The sequence below is a fragment of the Gigantopelta aegis genome, chromosome 11 (assembly GCF_016097555.1).
Source record: "Gigantopelta aegis isolate Gae_Host chromosome 11, Gae_host_genome, whole genome shotgun sequence".
NCBI classification, from domain to species: Eukaryota; Metazoa; Mollusca; class Gastropoda; order Neomphalida; family Peltospiridae; genus Gigantopelta; species Gigantopelta aegis.
In genome coordinates, this window is record NC_054709.1 from 10,866,676 (window position 1) to 10,886,737 (window position 20,062).

General features: G+C 35.8%; 1 protein-coding gene across 1 annotated transcript; it reads right to left on the minus strand.

The window, feature by feature from the left end:
• Positions 1–1,268: 1,268 nt before the first annotated feature.
• LOC121385578 (E3 ubiquitin-protein ligase RNF113A-like) lies at positions 1,269–20,021 on the minus strand. The gene is made up of 9 exons (XM_041516315.1): positions 19,902–20,021; positions 16,620–16,702; positions 13,691–13,792; positions 11,171–11,388; positions 8,751–8,857; positions 7,778–7,864; positions 6,583–6,676; positions 3,559–3,665; positions 1,269–2,325 (listed from the first exon to the last, which is right to left on the minus strand). Exons 1-9 carry the CDS (start codon positions 20,014–20,016, stop codon positions 2,180–2,182), a joined length of 1,059 nt encoding a protein of 352 aa, XP_041372249.1. The 5' UTR covers positions 20,017–20,021; the 3' UTR covers positions 1,269–2,179.
• Between the last annotated feature and the right edge of the window lie 41 nt (positions 20,022–20,062).

A 20,062-nucleotide genomic window follows, 5' to 3' on the forward strand; every position in this document is an offset into this window, starting at 1 on the left:
GGCATTGTTAAACAAAACAAACCATCAGTGGTCCCATTGGGCTATTTCTCGTTCCAGCCAGTGCTCCACAACTGTTGTAAAAAAAAAAAAGCTGTGGTATGTACTATCTTATCTGTGGGATGATGCATATAAAAGATCCTTTACTGCTAACTGAAAAAAATAACCCATGGTGTGGTGACAGCGGGTTTCCTCTCTCATTATTATTACATGTATTATCTGTGTGATCTGTAATCATGTTTATATGTCATACAACTGTAAATAACAATGTGTTGAGTATGTCATTAAATAAAACATTTATTTCTTTTTTCTTTCTTTACACTGAGCTAATAGTTTTTGTTTAATGACATCACTTGAGCACATTCATTAATTAATCATCGGCTGGTAGTAGGGGTGCATAGTAGGTGGTTACAAGTGCCTCTTAACAACGCCAGAAGTAACTACTGAACACTCCCTGAAGTGGTCAGACTAAGCCCACAGCTAAAAGCCGATGGGGAATGGCAGGTGTGTGGCACAGATAGTCACAAGAGACAAGCACCTGTCGCGGTTGGAGAGACAAGGACTGGGATGTGGAGGTGGACAACAAAAGAAGTTGAAAGATAGGAGGAGTTGCCAGATCAAGAAGAAATGAGATGCAATTCAAAGGAGAGAAAGGAAAGGGGGCAGTGGGATAAAAAAAAAAAAAAAAAAATTAATCATCAGCTATTGGATGTCAAACATTTGGCAATTCAGACATATAGTCTTAGAGGAAACCCGCTACATTTTCCCTAACACAGAAAGCAATCTTTTATATACACATTTCCACAGACAGGAAAGCACATACCACGACTTTTGACCAGTTGTGGTACACAGGTTGGAATGAGAAAAAACCCAATCAGTTGAACGGATCTACTGAGATGATTCGATCCAGTGACACACCTGAGCTAATAGAGAAATTCCCAAGATTTACTCCAGTATGGACACTTTAATACACCAACACAGTTTGGTTTGCTACACATACACATCAGAAAAATAAAGTGTTAAACTGGTTATTGATGGTGAACACAATATATATATATATATACTCAACAATGAAACTTCAGCAAATATCTCTTATGACATCTAAATTTGCCATGGTTGAATAAACTTAAAAGAAAACCAGGTCCTCCTGTTGTGTTAAGGCAAAGGTATTTTTTTTTTTTTAATTCTATTAACTTTTTCACAAATAGCTATTTTCAAAATTCTGCCCATTTTCAACTCTATCGTCCCCCCATCCCGAGTCAGGCCACCGATCTTATCGGAAGTCGGACTCTGGATGGGCGTGTTCGAAACCCTAGTGGTATATGGACACGTTAAATTGTTATCTATCTATCTATCTATCCTCTGACATGTCACCCAATTTAATTAACAATTTAAGATGGGTTTATTTTAAGTTATCTACACTTGGTTTATTCACTTCTACTTTATACTTGCTTCACACTTCACAATTTGTAAGGTGAAATAAATTATAAATATTCCTTTGAATTGGTGTTGTTTGTTGTGTATTTCAGGGTATGCTCTGTTTGGCAATATGTACTAATTGAAAGAAATAAGAAATTTCAGATGTGAATACTAATTAATAAAAATAGGTTACTTTATAAATGTTATGCCATTTCTTTTAACATTAGCTAAACTTTTTGTTGTTGAGTATATATATCTGTCTCTTGTAGTCTGTAGTTATAGACAGACAGACAGACAGACGGACAGATAAATATTAATAGATATCTCTTTACATATACATCAGGGCCCTCATTGTTTTTATTATGGCGAGGTTAAACATAGTAAACTGCTGCAACCAGTATTAACAACAATTCATCTCCATCTAACCGTGACCTTGAGTTACAGTCATGTTTCAGTTTCACAATTATCAGCAACTCATTGACTCGCTTGGTGTGGTCTGGCCTCAAGTCCCTATATCCTTCTGCCTATCCTCATGTCTGGTCTTCATGCCTTTCTTTCGTCTCTCACTCTCATCCCTATATCCTTCTGTATATCCCCTATCTGGTTTTCACCCTTTTCTTTCTTCTCTCAATCTCATCCCTATATCCTTCTGTCTATCCCCATGACTGGCATTCCCCCTTTTTGTTCTTCTCTCCATCTCATCATATATCCTTCTCTCTATCCCCCATGTCTGGTTTTCACCCTTTTCTTTCTTCTCTCCATCTCAATCTCCTACTTTCAACTCGCAATTCGTCCAAGCACCCTTTTCCTCACTCTGTTTCTCTTCTTTTTCTTTTTCTTCTTCTTCTTCTTCTTCTTCTTCTTCTTCGCTGTCAGATCCACGTATTTTCTTCATTTTGTTTATGAGTTCTGCAAAGAAAACATTAAACATTGAGTGACATAACAAATTAATTTATAAAGGATCATGCGTCATTGCTCTCCTGATACTCATCATTCCAACCAGTGCACCACAACTGGTCAAAGGCCGTGGTATGTGCTTTCCTGTCTGTGAGAAAGTGCATATAAAAGATCCCTTGCTGCATTAGAAAAAATGTAGCGGGTTTCCTCTGATGACTATGTGTCAAAATTACCAAATGTTTGACATCCAATAGCTGATGATTAATAAATCAATGTGCTCTAGTGGTGTTGTTAAACAAAACAAACTTTTGCTCTCCTGATAATAATTTCAAGCGAGACATTTTAAAAAACAGGAGAGCAGTAACACACATTAAAAAACATAAGCATCATAACAACACATTTAGCAACTAGGATTGTTTTTAATGGATTCATTTTCATAAAGAACTGGTGCATTTTATGGCTAATATTTAATGTTTTTTAAGGTGAAGAAGTACAAAAGTAAACAAATAACTGTCAAAAGGGGGCCTGTTTGTGCCCATCAACAGACCCCCCACCCCCCCCCACCCCCACCCCTCCACCTTCCAGTAAAGTATGTCAACCTGATTATGGAGTTGAGGAACATCGGTATATTAATTTCATTCATTTATACTTTTTTTTATGATTAAATTCAATCAAAGTTAAAGCACACTATCCTGGGAGCACACACCCAGTTATCTGGGCTGCCTAACCAGGACAGTGGGTTAATAGTTGTTAGTGAGAGAGAACTTGGTGTAGTGACCACTGAGCCATTAAAACTCAATCTGGGTACGAGCTTATACCAGGTTGCAAACCCAGTACCTACCAGCCTTATGTCCAATATCTTAACCACAATAACACTGAGGCCGGTGTTGGTACAGTGATTACATGATAAATATTACTGACCTTTTGAAGGGTTTAAAACACTGATATAGTGATTACATGATAAATATTACAGACCTTTCGTAGGGTTGAAAACACTGATATAGTGATTGCATGATAAATATTACAGACCTTTCGTACGGTTGAAAACACTGATATAGTGATTGCATGATAAATATTACTGACCTTTTGAAGGGTTTAAAACACTGATATAGTGATTGCATGATAAATATTACAGACCTTTCGTACGGTTGAAAACACTGATATAGTGATTGCATGATAAATATTACAGACCTTTCGCTGGGTTGAAAAAAATTATATAGTGATTGCATGATAAACATTACTGACCTTTTGCAGGGTTAAAAACACCATTTGTTTGTTCATTGCAGACAAAGCATCTCTTAGACTTCTTGTACTGTTCCAGGGCACACTTCTCACAAAAATAATGCTTGCATCTAGATAAACAGAAATATGCTAAACATTAATGCTTGCAAGGAAGGAAAGGAAATGTTTGATTTAACGACACACTCGACCACATTTTATTTACAGTTAAATGGCGTCGGAAAAAAATAATGCTTGCATCCAAATAAATAATTTAAAGAATCTCTCTGAATTTAAGAAAATTAAAAAACTAATACTTTCATCTGGAGATCAATACATGTACATGTACACATAATGTGTAATGTTTAAATCTATATAATTATATATAAATTAAAAGTAATAATTGCACCTGTATAAATAAAAATGTTTTGTATATGTACAAATAAAAAAATCTCAGCAATATTGTTTGCATTTGAAAAAAACATAAAAAAATTTAAATATTTTTAGCAGAATAAATAAAGAATATCTCAAAAGTAAAATTTTTACCTGAATAAAGAATACAGGACACACATTTGAATCAAATTACCCTGAGCATTTTAAATTGTGTAGTGACCTTTTTAATTTGCATAATGCACAGTAGCACGAGACAGCTTTTATTAAAGGTTATGTAGCACAAACACAATATTTTGTCAGTTGTGTATACATGTATATCCCATTTTGATACTGTACAGTATTTATTACACCGTTAACTAAACCAAAGTGTTTTCTGAAGTTTCACTAGGACCAAATTGGGTGGGGGATGAGTTGCGGTCAATCTAATTAAAATTAGCTCCACTATTACATGTGGATCTAACACCAGCCAGTTGGAGCTCATGTCCACCAATCAAAACCGTACTTGCAGAATCCTGCCAGTGATTTAAAACTAACAACACTGCGTAGTCCCCAATGTCCAGGTAACATTTCGTCTGTAAATAATAATTTAAATATTGACCAATCACACTTTGCCTTTTATAACGTTATTTGGGAGCATACAAATTCTAAAAATATCAGGTGAGTCTATTTTAGTGGCCGCAGTACAGCGAACCATAACAATACGTACGGGATGGGTTATCAGTCTTCAATTTTACATTAAAAATTATTTATTTATTTATAAATAAAAAAACCTAAATCAGTCTTCAGTTTTACATTACAAATTATTTATTTTATAAAATAAAACATGTTTTAAGGCATTCGTAATTCACACGAAACATGTCGTATACCCTCAGGATAATTCGGAATGTTTTCAAATTATTTTTAAATCACTGGCATGGTTCTGCAAGTAAGGTTTTGATTGGTGGACATGAGCTCCATCTGGCTGCTGTTAGATCCACATGTAATAGTGGAGCTAATTTTAATTAGATTGAGTTGCGGTTGGAGAAATAAGGAAACATGTCCTATGTGGCTTTTAGTTTTACTGGAAAACCCCATCCTATACTCTTGATAAAAAGTAGAGGAACCTGAAATATTAATGTTAGACACAACATATGTTTTGGCTTTTTTTTTTTACTGGGAAACCCCCATCCTATACTCTTCAAAAAAAGCAGGGGAACCTGAAATATTAATGTTAGACACAACATATGTTTTGGCTTTTTGTTTTACTGGAAAACCCCCATCCTATACTCTTCAAAAAAAGCAGGGGAACCTGAAATATTAATGTTAGACAGAACATATGTTTTGGCTTTTAGTTTTACTGGGAAACCCCCATCCTATACTCTTGAAAAAAAACAGGGGAACCTGAAATATTAATGTTAGACACAATATATGTTTTGGCTTTTAGTTTTACTGGGAAACCCCCATCCTATACTCTTGAAAAAAAACAGGGGAACCTGAAATATTAATGTTAGACACAACATATGTTTTGGCTTTTAGTTTTACTGGAAACCCCCATCCTATACTCTTCAAAAAAAGCAGGGGAACCTGAAATATTAATGTTAGACACAACATAAGTTTTGGCTTTTTGTTTTACTGGAAAACCCCCATCCTATACTCTTCAAAAAAAGCAGGGGAACCTGAAATATTAATGTTAGACACAACATATGTTTTGGCTTTTAGTTTTACTGGAAAACCCCATCCTATACTCTTGAAAAAAACCAGGGGAACCTGAAATATTAATGTTACACACAACATATGTTTTGGCTTTTAGTTTTACTGGAAAAAACCCATCCTATACTCTTCAAAAAAAGCAGGGGAACCTGAAATAGTAATGTTAGACAGAACATATGTTTTGACCACAGACATCCTAGTAAAGAACGCTCTGTTTATCAACACACCGAAACACATTCCATAGTTTGCATATGCATCACACAGTTGCCCCGTACACGTGCTTGGGGTGTCATTCTCGATTTTGACAATTTCCAGGAAGGTCCATTAATCACTGTGGAACATTATTTCTGTCAATCTTTTTCATTCTGTTGATCATACAGTTGTTATTGTTTTGTTTTTAGTCATTTTTATTGTTTGAATTTGCTATTTACTGATTAAAAAATGACAACTTTCAAATTTCACTTCTGACCCCAATCGTCCTTTAAGATCTTTGGTAGTCATAAAACCTACTGTAATACTGAACTACCGGTTGTAATGTTTTGGATGGATTTTCTTGATCCGCCACTGCTCATTAGAAAAACAAAAGAAAAACATGGTTTTTTTGTTTAATGACACCACTAGAGCACATTAATTTATTAATCATAGGCTATTGGATGTCAAACATATGGTCATTTTGACAGAGTCATAGAGATGAAACCTGCTACATTTTTCCATTAGTAGCAAAAGATCTTTTATATGCACCATCCCACAGACAGGATAGCACATACCACGGCCTTTGATATACCAGTCGTGGTGCACTGGCTGGAACGAGAAATTGGAGAAAATTTGGGAGTGTTTTTTCTTTTATGGATACATTACTTGTCCTCAAGCTTGTCTGTGGAAAGGTAATGTGAAAAGAAAAGCCCAACAGGCCCACTGATGGGGATCGATCCCAGACTCATTAGAGAAACAAATGAGAAATTGACTTACTTGGTTATGATTGGATTCGTGAAGCTCTTCCGACAGATGAAACATTTGAAAGGCAGTTCGTCCTCATCACTGCTCACTTCATACTTGTGGTCATCTGAATATGACAATAAAACACTCGTATACAGGTGGAGTTCCTTATTGTTGTGAATTAAACTGTTCACAGGACACAATATTTCATGAGAACCGTTGTTTTGTTTGCGTGTCGGTTATGCAACTTTAAAATCACGAGAACCGCCAATCGGTTATGTGGTGAACAATTACATTATCAAATTAAAAGTACAGCGAAACTCCTCTAATCCGGTCATCCTCGGGACCAAGTCCGTAACCATATATCCGACGCCATATAACCGTAAATTAAATGTGTTGAGTGCGTAGTTAAATAAAACATTTCCTTTCCTCAGGACCAAGACAAACGTCCGGTTTTAAGAGGTATCTGGTTTAGAGAGGTTCTCTTCTGTACATATATTTAAAAGGGGTTTGCAAAAAATGCCCGGTTTACAAAGGGTCCAGTTTTGAGAGGTTTCACTTTACTATATATCAGTAAAGAAAGTGAAAATCAGTTTATGTTTTTGAACCACTATTGTAGCACAGACCCGTAGTTCATTTGTTTTAGGATTAGGTAGGCCTAACTCATTGGTTTACGAGAACTATATTCACATAACCAAACAATCGGTTACCTAAGTAAAACTCACGTGAATTGACTTCCAGCTACCTAAGATTTTGAAATATTTTCCCCTGTGCTCATGTTGTGCAATTCTGAAATTTGTCTTATTTAGTTTGAGAAGATAACAGTTGATCTCATAACTGATTGGCATATTGCATTAATGTAAAGTTGTATAATGGATACCAGGGGCAGATCTAGGATTTTGTAAAGGGGGGGAGGGGGGTTTGTAAAATTTAAAAAATGGCAATTTGAGTTTATCGAAGACAAAAATGAGCCGAGAATAAGAGATATAGAAGTTTTCGATGGCATGCTCCCTAAATATTTAAAAATAAAGACGCTGAGAGACATATTTTGAGGGCAATTTAGTGGAATATCATGGATGATGCATTACCCCCCCAAAAAAAGTCATTAAAAAGGGCACTTTAAATAAGCGGGGGTGGGGATGGTGGTGTGTGGATGTCATGGGACCCCTGGGACCCCCACTCTGAATCTGCCAATGGACTCAAGAAGAGAATGAATATTCCTAAATACCTTCATCATCGTGAACTTGTGCCTCTTCTCTCTCCAGCTGCCAGCCGTGTTTATAGTCACCTCGGTCGTGCAGGAACTTACAGCTGTCTGGAGAATATAATACATATTACATGAGTACGTGTGTCATATGAAATGTATCAAACATGCACTAACTGTTTTATTGCATGCAGAAAAGAGGCTGAGAGGGTATATGCCCCATCACCTCTTGCTTAAAAAACAAGGATATTTGGATAACAATTTTAATTATTTTTATTACGAAAATTGGGCAAAGCTGATAGCAGAGATTTAAAAGGTAGGCTGGCCTTCACCATGAAAACCCCTGTCCAATTATGAAGACTATTATTTTTACAACAATAATAATATTAAAGGCATATTGTCACAGATCACTGACCTATTAAATAGCCTAACAAAGTATTACCTAAAAATATATAAATTTGATTTGTCCCTAATTGTACTTTATTTAGCCATCTACATAGCCACCATACTCCACTTATTAATGATATTTCGTAAAAATAATTGAATTATGGCAATGGTCTATAATTCAAAAACTAATATTATCAACAGGGTTGACATGGATTTCACTCAATTGTCGTTCAGTTACGGTGATGTGATAGCGAGATTTGGTTTTCAAATATTAATGTAATTTTCATTTATTATCCATTTTTAGAGAAATAATGTCCTTAAATCTGTGACAGTATGCCTTTAATGGGATACAAAGGTTTGCTATTTTTTAAGGTCAGAACACTAAAAATATTATCAATATTTATGAAAAACACCAATTAATATGAATGTGGCTAATGTATTCTGAATGATAAAATAATGGTTGAAAAAACATTGAGAATTTAGGAAATTAATGTAAGCATGTTATTTTTAAATTTTTCCAATTTTAAAAAAGAAATTGAAGAGCATAAGTGTATGCTGATTATTTTACCTCATAAGTGACACATATCATGAATACCAATTCTCCACTTACCACCAAATCCACAGAATCCTGTTTCTTTGTAGTCTTTACAAATATCGGGCTGATAATCCCAGCGAACCGTCGCACGCAGGTGGGCAGGGGCTCGGATTGGACCTTTCCTGAAATGGAGAGGATGGATGGATGTATTTAATTATGGATGGATGGATGTATTTAATGATGGATGGATGGATGGATGTATTTAATGATGGATAGATGGATGTATTTAATGATGGATGGATGGATGGATGTATTTAATGATGGATGGATGGATGGATGTATTTAATGATGGATGGATGGATGTATTTAATGATGGATGGATGGATGGATGTATTTAATGATGGATGGATGGATGGATGTATTTAATGATGGATGGATGGATGTATTTAATGATGGATGGATGGATGTATTTAATGATGGATGGATGGATGGATGGATGGATGGATAGATGGATGGATGTATTCAATGATGGATGGATGGATGGATGTATTTAATGATGGATGGATGGATGGATGTATTTAATGATGGATGGATGGATGTATTTAATGATGGATGGATGGATGGATGTATTTAATGATGGATGGATGGATGGATGTATTTAATGATGGATGGATGGATGGATGTATTTAATGATGGATGGATGGATGTATTTAATGATGGATGGATGGATGTATTTAATGATGGATGGATGGATGGATGGATGGATAGATGGATGGATGTATTCAATGATGGATGGATGGATGGATGTATTTAATGATGGATGGATGGATGTATTTAATGATGGATGGATGGATGGATGTATTTAATGATAGATGGATGGATGGATGTATTTAATGATAGATGGAAGGATGTATTTAATGATGGATGGATGGAAGGATGTATTTAATGATAGATGGATGGATGTATTTAATGATAGATGGATGGAAGGATGTATTTAATGATAGATGGAAGGATGGATGTATTCATTGATGGATGGATAGATGGATGGATGTATTCAATGATGGATGGATGGACGGATGTATTCAATGATGGATGGATAGATGTATTCAATGATGGGTTGATTTGGGGTTGATGAATAGATGGACAGATGGGTGGGTTGATTTTGAGTGGATGGATGGATGGATGGATAGATATATTCAGTGATGGAAGGGTGGATGAATGAATGGATGGATGGATGGATATATTCAATGATGGATGGGTGGATGAATGGATGGATGGATGTTTTTGGGGTTGATGAATGGATGGATAGATGGATGGATGGTGGAGAACTATGGATGAATAGGTGGAAGGACGGATGGATGGATGAATAGATAGATAGATGGATGGAGTAGTTTTTGGTTGATGGATATATGGATGGATGGATTTGTTTGGGTGGGTGGGTTTTGGATGGACACACAAACTACTCATGATAAATTTAAATCCATTTTGAAACAAAATCGAGGTCAAATTATCCAGCAAGCTTCAAAAACTGCAGAAATCCAGTTATTTTCTAACATAATTAAAATAAAATTTGCAATTGACAAATTTGGTAAGTACCAGAATTAGCACTGAAAATTTTGTGGGCCCATTTAGCAGGTCCACAACTGTGCAAGCCTGTCTTTAAACTGAATATCTAACCCAGGGCTCAACTGAATACTTTGCCCATTGATGGCCTCCCTACAGCAATTTGTTTATAAAGTGATTTTTCCAGCAAATAAACATGACTGAAAGGTTATATTTCCTGTATGAAGTCTTTTTCAAATGTACACAGGGCTAGCTCTTTGGCAGCAGAAAATATTGCCAAATTATCTAGTATTAAACTTTAAAATTTGCAGAAACCCAGTAATTTTCTGACAAAATATCAATTATTTCATGAAATTATTTACCAAATTACCCTCGTCTGGAATTTCCCCCGATTTATTTTATTTTTCCCATGACACTGATATTTATTTTACAGGTCTGGGTTTACCTCGATGATGCCCGTGACCACAGGTACCCCCAACTAACAATACTGAGGGTGCTACAGTTGTGTTATATTTATGTAACTACAGTATTAGCCCATTGGGCTATTTCTCGTTCCAGCCAGTGCACCACGACTGGTATATCAAAGGCTGTGGTATGTGCTTTTCTGTCCCACCCCTTTATAGTATTAGAGAGGAAACCCGCTACATTTTTCCATTAGTAGCAAGAGTCAGGACAGCACATACCAGTCTTTGATATACCAGTTGTGATGCACTGACCGTGCATCAAGCGAGCGCTTTACCACTGGGCTACCAGTCGTGATGCACTGGCTGGAGTGACAAATAACCCAATGGGCCCACCGACGGGGATAGATCCCAGACCGACTGTGCATCAAGTGATAGCTTTACCACTGGGCTACCAGTCATGGTGCACTGGCTGGAGTGAGAAATAATGGGCCTAATGGGCTGTATCTGATGATGACGGCAACTGCTAACCTGACGCTTCCGGACGAGGCGTTGCCTTGAGCCGTGTCTTTCTTCTCGTAGTACACCGCGTAGTTGTTGATTCCTCGGTAGATCTTGTCGTCCTCTTGTCCCTTTAGCTCCTTGTTGATCGTCTGGGACTTCTCAAAGATCGCCTGAGCATCCTGGTCTAGCGACGTGTCTATCTCGACCGTCGCAGTCGCACCCATGTCATTGGGACCTTCTCGCTTCTGATATTAAAACAAACTTGTCTTAAATTTAATTTATTATAACTGAAATTGGTGTTGGGAATCGGTTGGAATTTTCTTCGCCGATCATCGGTTATATTCAGTTGGCACCAACTGAACAACTTTTAGATAACACAATCGGTTAGAATTATATGAACACAAGAAGGATTTTAATTATGAAGACCAAGCGCTTAATGATGTGTTCACCGGAATAGATCCTACAAGTTGTTGATTTTACCTTTAAAGTAACAGACACTAGTTTTTAAACATTACCACATATTTTTCACTATTATAGCCATTTTTTGATAATTCAAATTAAAAGTACTTATATTTTATTATTTAGAATATTCATTTTCATAAACCTGCAGTGTTTCTGGTCATCCAGGTTTTTGCAAAAATCCAAAATAATTTTGTATAATTGTTAAAACACATGTTCGTCTGAGAAATAATGGCTATCAAGATACGCTCTAGTTATTTTTAGATGGTATTTCCCTGTTGAAATATCACAGACTTTAACGTCTCTCTGTTGTAACTTTATCTGACTGTGTGTTGCAGGTTTATAGATTAACTAAACTTAAGTGTTAATTTTCACAGCCTGAAACTAAGGTGTGAGCCTTTAATAATTATTTAATGTTTTTTCTTTGTGTAACATATTTACATCAATTCCATGATCTTAACTGGAGGAACAAATATAGTCAACATTTTCTCGATTATGTATTTTCATTGGTAGAGCCAAACCGATCAATTTTCGATTATAACTGATCATTGGAAAATCACTAATTAAAATATATATGCTTCAGTCTAGACTCATAAACTTATAATGTGAATAATTGGAATACATATAGTACATTACAACAATATTAAAATTTAAAGTTAGTTTAGTTTAACAACACCACAAAAGCACATTGATTTATTAATCGCTCGCTTCTGGATGTCAAATCATTTAATAATTCTGACATGGTCCTAAAGAAAACCTGCTACATTTGTTTCCCATTACAAAGGGATCTTTTATGTACAGACAGGACAGTGTATACCACAGCCTTTGATATACAGTGAAACTTCTCTAAACCGAACACCCTTGGGACCGAATAAAATGTTTGGTTTAGAGGGGTGTTCGGTTTACTGAGGTTTTAAGAAACAGCCTTGATAACCATTTTTTTATTTTTACTATTAATATTACCAAGGTACAAACGAGGGTGTTAAATTACATTTATAAACCAACAATAACCAAATTAAAGTGGAAACTCTTTATGTAGATTGTTGAGCTTTTGTTTTATACGATTGCATAAAACTGTTTTTAGTGATGTACATGTTTATGGACATTTCTGTGATATACAAAGTAAAACTGAAAATCAATTTACCTTTAATGAATATGAAAAACAACTACATATGTAAACTGTATTTTATGTTCTGGTTCAAAGTCGCGGTGTTACTAACTATACCAAATGGTATGCGCATGCTCGGTGTAGCGTGTCCGGGACGTGTTTGAGCATTTGTCGAACAATCCTCTAATTAGTCTCTGTTACCTAGATTTCGGTTAAGCCTTGTCATTCAAATAACACCTTTAAGTTTGTAACGGGAATAATCATGTGAACTGTGTTTATTGGGAATGAGATTATTACACATTATAAACTTGAGTTACATTGAAAATAAAAACAACATTATCATAACAGCTTCCAGAAAGTAGTATCTACAGTGAAACTTCTCTAAACCGAACACCCTTTGGACCGAATAAAATGTTCTGGTATAGTTAGTAACACCGCAACTTTGACAACTAATTGGTATGGTCGAGACAGGCGATGCTCCTTCAGAGTTTTTAATTGTTCGGTCTTCAGAGGTAAAATTTGTATTGAATAAACAAAACGGGACCCAGAAATTCGTTCGGTATTCAGAGTAGAGGGGTTTCTGATTTTCAGGGGTTTATTTCAGTGGTTAAAGCTGCGTAAAATGCGGGACCGTGAAAAAAGTTCGGTGTTGAGGGAATTCCGGTTTACTGAGGGTCCGGTTTAGAGAAGTTTCACTATACCAGTCATGGGGCACTGGAGATTGATCCCACACCGACCGCGCATCGAGTGAGTGCTGTACCACTGGGCTATGTCCCGCCCCCATGTAGTTAGTTTTATTGAAATGCAATGGCGATGTTTTCAAGTGCTCACAATTATAAAGCTTGCTCCAATGATTGATTTTCTCAAGACTTGTGTTAGAAATACAATATACAAAAGGACTCGTGCCGGAAACTATTACTTTAAGTTGCACCACCCTCCCCAGAAAAATTCTAAATCCACCCCTGTAGTGGCTATCTCACCCCGGTACGACTTGACTTGAAGTTGAAGGTTGGCTTAGTTTCGTCTTCAGCAGAACCGTCACTGTCAGCCTTGACCGGCTCAAACACCTTAAACCTCTTTGTCTACAAAGAAATGATATTTATCAACATCCAGCACAATGACGTTGTATAGCTCATTCAAACCTCACTGTCTATAAAGTAAATGATATTTATTAACATCCAGCACAATGACGTTGTATAGCTCATTCAAACCTCTTCGTCTACAAAGTAAATAATATTTATCAACATCCAGCACAATGACGTTGTATAGCTCATTCAAACCTCTTCGTCTATAAAGTAAATGATATTTATCAACATCCAGCACAATGACGTTGTATAGCTCATTCAAACCTCTTCGTCTAGAAAGTAAATGATATTTATCAACATCCAGCACAATGACGTTGTATAGCTCATTCAAACCTCACTGTCTACAAAGTAAATGATATTTATCAACATCCAGCACAATGACGTTGTATAGCTCATTCAAACCTCTTCGTCTATAAAGTAAATGATATTTATCAACATCCAGCACAATGACGTTGTATAGCTCATTTAAACCTCACTGTCTACAACGTAAATGATATTTATCAACATCCAGCACAATGACGTTGTATAGCTCATTCAAACCTCTTCCGTCTATAAAGTAAATGATATTTATCAACATCCAGCACAATGACGTTGTATAGCTCATTCAAACCTCTTCGTCTACAAAGTAAATGATATTTATCAACATCCAGCACAATGACGTTGTATAGCTCATTCAAACCTCTTCGTCTACAAAGTAAATGATATTTATCAACATCCAGCACAATGACGTTGTATAGCTCATTCAAACCTCACTGTCTACAAAGTAAATGATATTTATCAACATCCAGCACAATGACGTTGTATAGCTCATTCAAACCTCACTGTCTACAACGTAAATGATATTTATCAACATCCAGCACAATGATGTTGTATAGCTCATTCAAACCTCTTCGTCTATAAAGTAAATGATATTTATCAACATCCAGCACAATGACGTTGTATAGCTCATTCAAACCTCACTGTCTACAAAGTAAATGATATTTATCAACATCCAGCACAATGACGTTGTATAGCTCATTCAAACCTCTTCGTCTACAAAGTAAATGATATTTATCAACATCCAGCACAATGACGTTGTATAGCTCATTCAAACCTCTTCGTCTACAAAGTAAATAACATTTATCAACATCCAGCACAATGACGTTGTATAGCTCATTCAAACCTCTTCGTCTACAAAGTAAATGATATTTATCAACATCCAGCACAATGACGTTGTATAGCTCATTTAAACCTCTTCGTCTACAAAGTAAATGATATTTATCAACATCCAGCACAATGACGTTGTATAGCTCATTTAAACCTCTTCGTCTACAAAGTAAATGATATTTATCAACATCCAGCACAATGACGTTGTATAGCTCATTCAAACCTCACTGTCTATAAAGTAAATAATATTTATCAACATCCAGCACAATGACGTTGTATAGCTCATTCAAACCTCACTGTCTACAAAGTAAATGATATTTATCAACATCCAGCACAATGACGTTGTATAGCTCATTCAAACCTCACTGTCTATAAAGTAAATGATATTTATCAACATCCAGCACAATGACGTTGTATAGCACATTCAAACCTCTTTGTGTACAAAGTAAATGATATTTATCAATATCCAGCACAATGACGTTGTATAGCTCATTCAAACCTCTTCGTCTACAAAGTAAATGATATTTATCAACATCCAGCACAATGATGTTGTATAGCTCATTCAAACCTCTTCGTCTACAAAGTAAATGATATTTATCAACATCCAGCACAATGACGTTGTATAGCTCATTCAAACCTCTTCGTCTACAAAGTAAATAATATTTATCAACATCCAGCACAACGACGTTGTATAGCTCATTCAAACCTCACTGTCTACAAAGTAAATGATATTTATCAACATCCAGCACAATGACGTTGTATAGCTCATTTAAACCTCACTGTCTACAAAGTAAATGATATTTATCAACATACAGCACAATGACGTTGTATAGCTCATTCAAACCTCTTTGTCTACAAAGTAAATGATATTTATCAACATCTAGTGCAATGAAATTATATAGCACATTCAAGTTAGATAATAAAAGAAGGAAATGGCAACAAAGACCATTTTAAAGTAAAGCTATTTGATGTGTCTAACATAATGTTGTTTAAAAACAAAAACAGAAAACCCAGGGCTAGCTCTGCGACTCGCTAAATTCGTCAATTGCGAATTTCAAGAACAATTGTCAAATTTTATTTTAATGTGGTAAACAAAATTGTGTAACAATTGATTTTTTTTTTTTAAATAGTATAGGTTTTTCATTTTCAGATAATTTGGCGAAATTTTCCAAACACCCAGAGGTAGCCCTGGTAACCATTGCCACCACACAAGCTATTATAAGCAGTGTTTGACAAATGTTTGTGAAAGTCACTAGCCCTCACTGATGTTTTGGCTAATTTTACCCTACATGTATTATATTATAGTCATACAGAACTTTGATAATGTCCACTAACCCAGAGCAAAATGTCACTAGCCGATGGCTAGTGAATTTGTCGTACCCTGCCATAGGTACTGCATCTGAAAAGCAGCACTTACCCATAGACAGGACAGTACATACCAGTCTTGGATTTATTCAATGATACCTTTCTCTACCACTTGTACTATTATTGCTTTAAAGACAAATATAAAAACAATCACAGACGTAAATTTGAAATGACTGAATCACAATTATGATAACTGTCATTCAATTTTCAAAGGATTTCATTTTTATGTAGTGAGAACAAACAGTTTTTGTTTGAATTATATTTACAACTTAACTTAGTAACTACAGTACTCTGTGCACACAGATCCACTTACAGCCTGGATCATTGGATTTCTTCTCGATGACAGTTTCTGTTTGCGAACAGCAATATTCCCACCATCCGAGTCACTAGAAGATCCTAATAAAAAACAAAAACAAAGAAGAGAAAACATTATCTCTCTATCTCAGGCATCGAAATAAGTTGAGAATGGTCATTCAGGTTACCAGGAGGTTACACGTCAAGAAAGTCGAGAACAGTACTTCATTCTCCACAAGGGGGCGGGATGTAGCCTAGTAATAAAGCACGCACCTGGTGCCTGGTCGGTCTAGGATCGATCCCCATCGGTGGGCCCATTGGGCTATTTCTCGTTCCAGCCAGTGCACCACGAATGGTATATCAAAGGAAAGAAAGAAAGAAATGTTTTATTTAACGACGCACTCAACACATTTTATCTACGGTTATACGGCGTCAGACATATGGTTAAGGACCACACAGATTTGGAGAGGAAACCCGCTGTTGCCACATAGGCTACTCTTTTACGACAGGCAGCAAGGGATCTTTTATTTGCGCTTTCCACAGGCAGGATAGCACAAACCATGGCCTTTGTTGAACCAGTTATGGATCACTGGTCAGTGCAAGTGGTTTACACCTACCCATTGAGCCTTGCGGAGCACTCACTCAGGGTTTGGAGTCGGTATCTGAATTAAAAATCCCATGCCTCGACTGGGATCCGAACCCAGTACCTACCAGCCTGTAGACTGATGGCCTGCCACGACGCCACCGAGGCTGGTAGGTATATCAAAGGCTGCAGTATGTGCTATCCTGTCTGTGGGATGGTGCATTTATATATAAAAGATCCCTTGCTACTAATAGAAAAATGAAGCAGGTTCCCTTTTTATGACTGTGTCACAATGACCAAATGTTTGACATCCAATAGCCGATGATTAATAAACCAATGTGCTCTAGTGGTGTTGTTAAACAAAACAAAAAAGTCTTTCATTCTCCACAAAATCTTATGAAACTAAACCTACACCACCTAAAGTGTGATCAATTGAGTGTTATTTAGAAATACATATACAGTGAGAACAGTGATAGCAACAACTAACAACGTATCGGTGTGTATGTAAAGGGATTTGATAATAATAATAATGGAATTTTATTTTGTGGTAACGTATGCTGGGTTACCAGATATATTGCTTATTTCAAATCTATATCTATTGATTATTTTTGTACAGTTTGTCTATATTTAAGCATAATGTTGTATTTATTCACTTATTGTTTTACTATTTTTAGTAAGGCACTTGTGATGTATAGCCTATTCTTAGCAGTTTGTAACACATATAGATACGTTAAGAGTGAAAACTGTAAAGTTTTGCTTAAAGGTCATTCTTAGTACTTGATGCACAATATTGGGGTGAACAAATGAAAGTTTCATATTAAGGACACTGCAGATAAGGTGAGCCTAACACCAGTCCAAAAAGACTTTCCACATCAGATACTACTGATAAAACAACAAATATTAAGTACTAAGGAAATTTCATTTTGTAAAACAAAAAGTTTGTTTTGTTTAACACCACCACTAAGGCACATTGATTTATTAATCATTGGCTATTGGATGTAAAACATTCGGTAATTGCGACATATAGACTTAGAGAGGAAACCCGCTGCATATTTCCATTAGTAGCAGGGAATCTTTTAAATGCACCATCCCACACAGGATAACACGAACCCGGCCTTTGATATATACCAGTCATTGGACACTGGCTGGAACGTAAGAGGAATAGCTCAATGTGCCCACAGATGGGGATCGATCCCAGACTGCATCAAGCAGGGCTGACACCGGAATAAATTCTGGTTTAGCCAATTTTTTGGAAATGTAGAGTATTTCCTTGAAAGTATTTCTACATCATTGTCGGCTCTCTTTTTGTCATAAATTTAGTTAGAAAATAATTATATATTCACACATCCACACATCCAAGTTTAAAATATAAATATTTTTATTTAAAAAATAGTTTACTTTTCCGAAGAGTTATAGGGCACGACCGAAAAAGGAAGGAAATCGCTTATTTGACAGTCTCAGCTTAATGGATAAAAATGACGTTTGTCTTCAAACACTTTTGAAGATATTATTTCATTAATGAAATTAGTGGAGAGTTAAGTACGATTTTAAGAAATGGCGTTTGATGAAATGATTGTTCTGATGAGTGATGCCTGATGGATGCAAGAAATAAATTCAATTTAAATTGTCCATGAAAAAATTCTATCATACCGTCATACAATTTCGATCGACATATGTTTTCGATACTTTGTTTGTAACTGCATGTATCACGAGATTATGCGAGATATTACGTCACTATCAGCCTAAACATAAACAACGAAGTGTCTTTTACCTCACAATATTAAAAATGCTTCAAGTCAAGCTGCCAACTTTATGTTTTAATTATAATACCATAAATAGTGTGCATGTTATCAGTTTTTCGTAATGCAATATTTTGGTACTAATGAAATGCCTCACATAGCGAAATCCAGGTATCACAAATCCCTGCAAAGTTATCGTCTGCAACACTGACATCTGACTTGCCAAAGTTCGAAGATATACCACGTGATCATTACACTGAACAATAAAATTTATGGAAGGCTGGTTGGGTTACCTCTTATGTTATTCACAGCAAAGATCTTTTCGGTAATTTCTGGTGGGGACATGTTTACACGTGCATTTACATTTACTACAAATAAAGGTGGTTTGGTGGAATTAGATTTTTTGAAAATATATAGTTCTGTATCTCTGTCAGAGTACTTAAGGTGACAGTCTGAATTTAGGTGTCGTTGATACGTATAACAAGAGGAGTAGACATTAACCTATGACGAAAACATAATGTAAATATGTTTTAAATTAACACTGTCTATTGGTCTGAAGATTATTCAATATTTTTTACAAGTTACAAACATTATATGATTTTATTTTCAAAAGAAGATTTTGATGTAAATTATTGCACGGAGTATAGACCCTTCACTGCCATAAAAAGGACAAAAATAGACAGCCAATGAAACTATCGAAAACATATGACGTTTGTGAAAATATAGCGGAAACACCTGTACAACTTAGCGGCTAATGTTTTTGGAGGAAAATTTGGTGTTCATGGGAAATTATCACTGTTTTTTACAATAAACTAATGTGACTTGAGAAAGGTAAAGTAGTATTGTATGTACGAAGTATTGTTTTTATTATATTTTAATTTTTTGCTTATCGTATCGAAAACATATGACGCCAGGATACAATTTGTAGTACAAAAGAAATCAGAAAACTAGATCCAGAGATTTATCTCTCGCTGTATACCATCACTACTGCTACTTTTTCTTTTTCGCATTGCTTGCTTGTTGATCCTTTTTTTAAAGGAAAAACTGCAAACATTTTGTTGTTTACAATCCGAAGTTTGCTCGTTATCAGCCATTTTGTTGCAACTGCCAAATGGATTTATAAAGATGTCGTTCATTGGC

Bases quoted from the DNA above. Each gene is read 5' to 3' on its own strand.
- LOC121385578 (XM_041516315.1), bottom strand. From the start codon at position 20,016: ATGGCTGATAACGAGCAAACTTCGGATTGTAAACAACAAAATGTTTGC. The intron at 13,793-16,619 runs GTAAGTGGATCT...ATTTCTTTGTAG, and splicing joins GAAATCCAATGATCCAGGCT to ACAAAGAGGTTTAAGGTGTT. The intron at 2,326-3,558 runs GTCAGTAATGTT...TTTTCTTTGCAG, and splicing joins TGTTTTTAACCCTGCAAAAG to AACTCATAAACAAAATGAAG.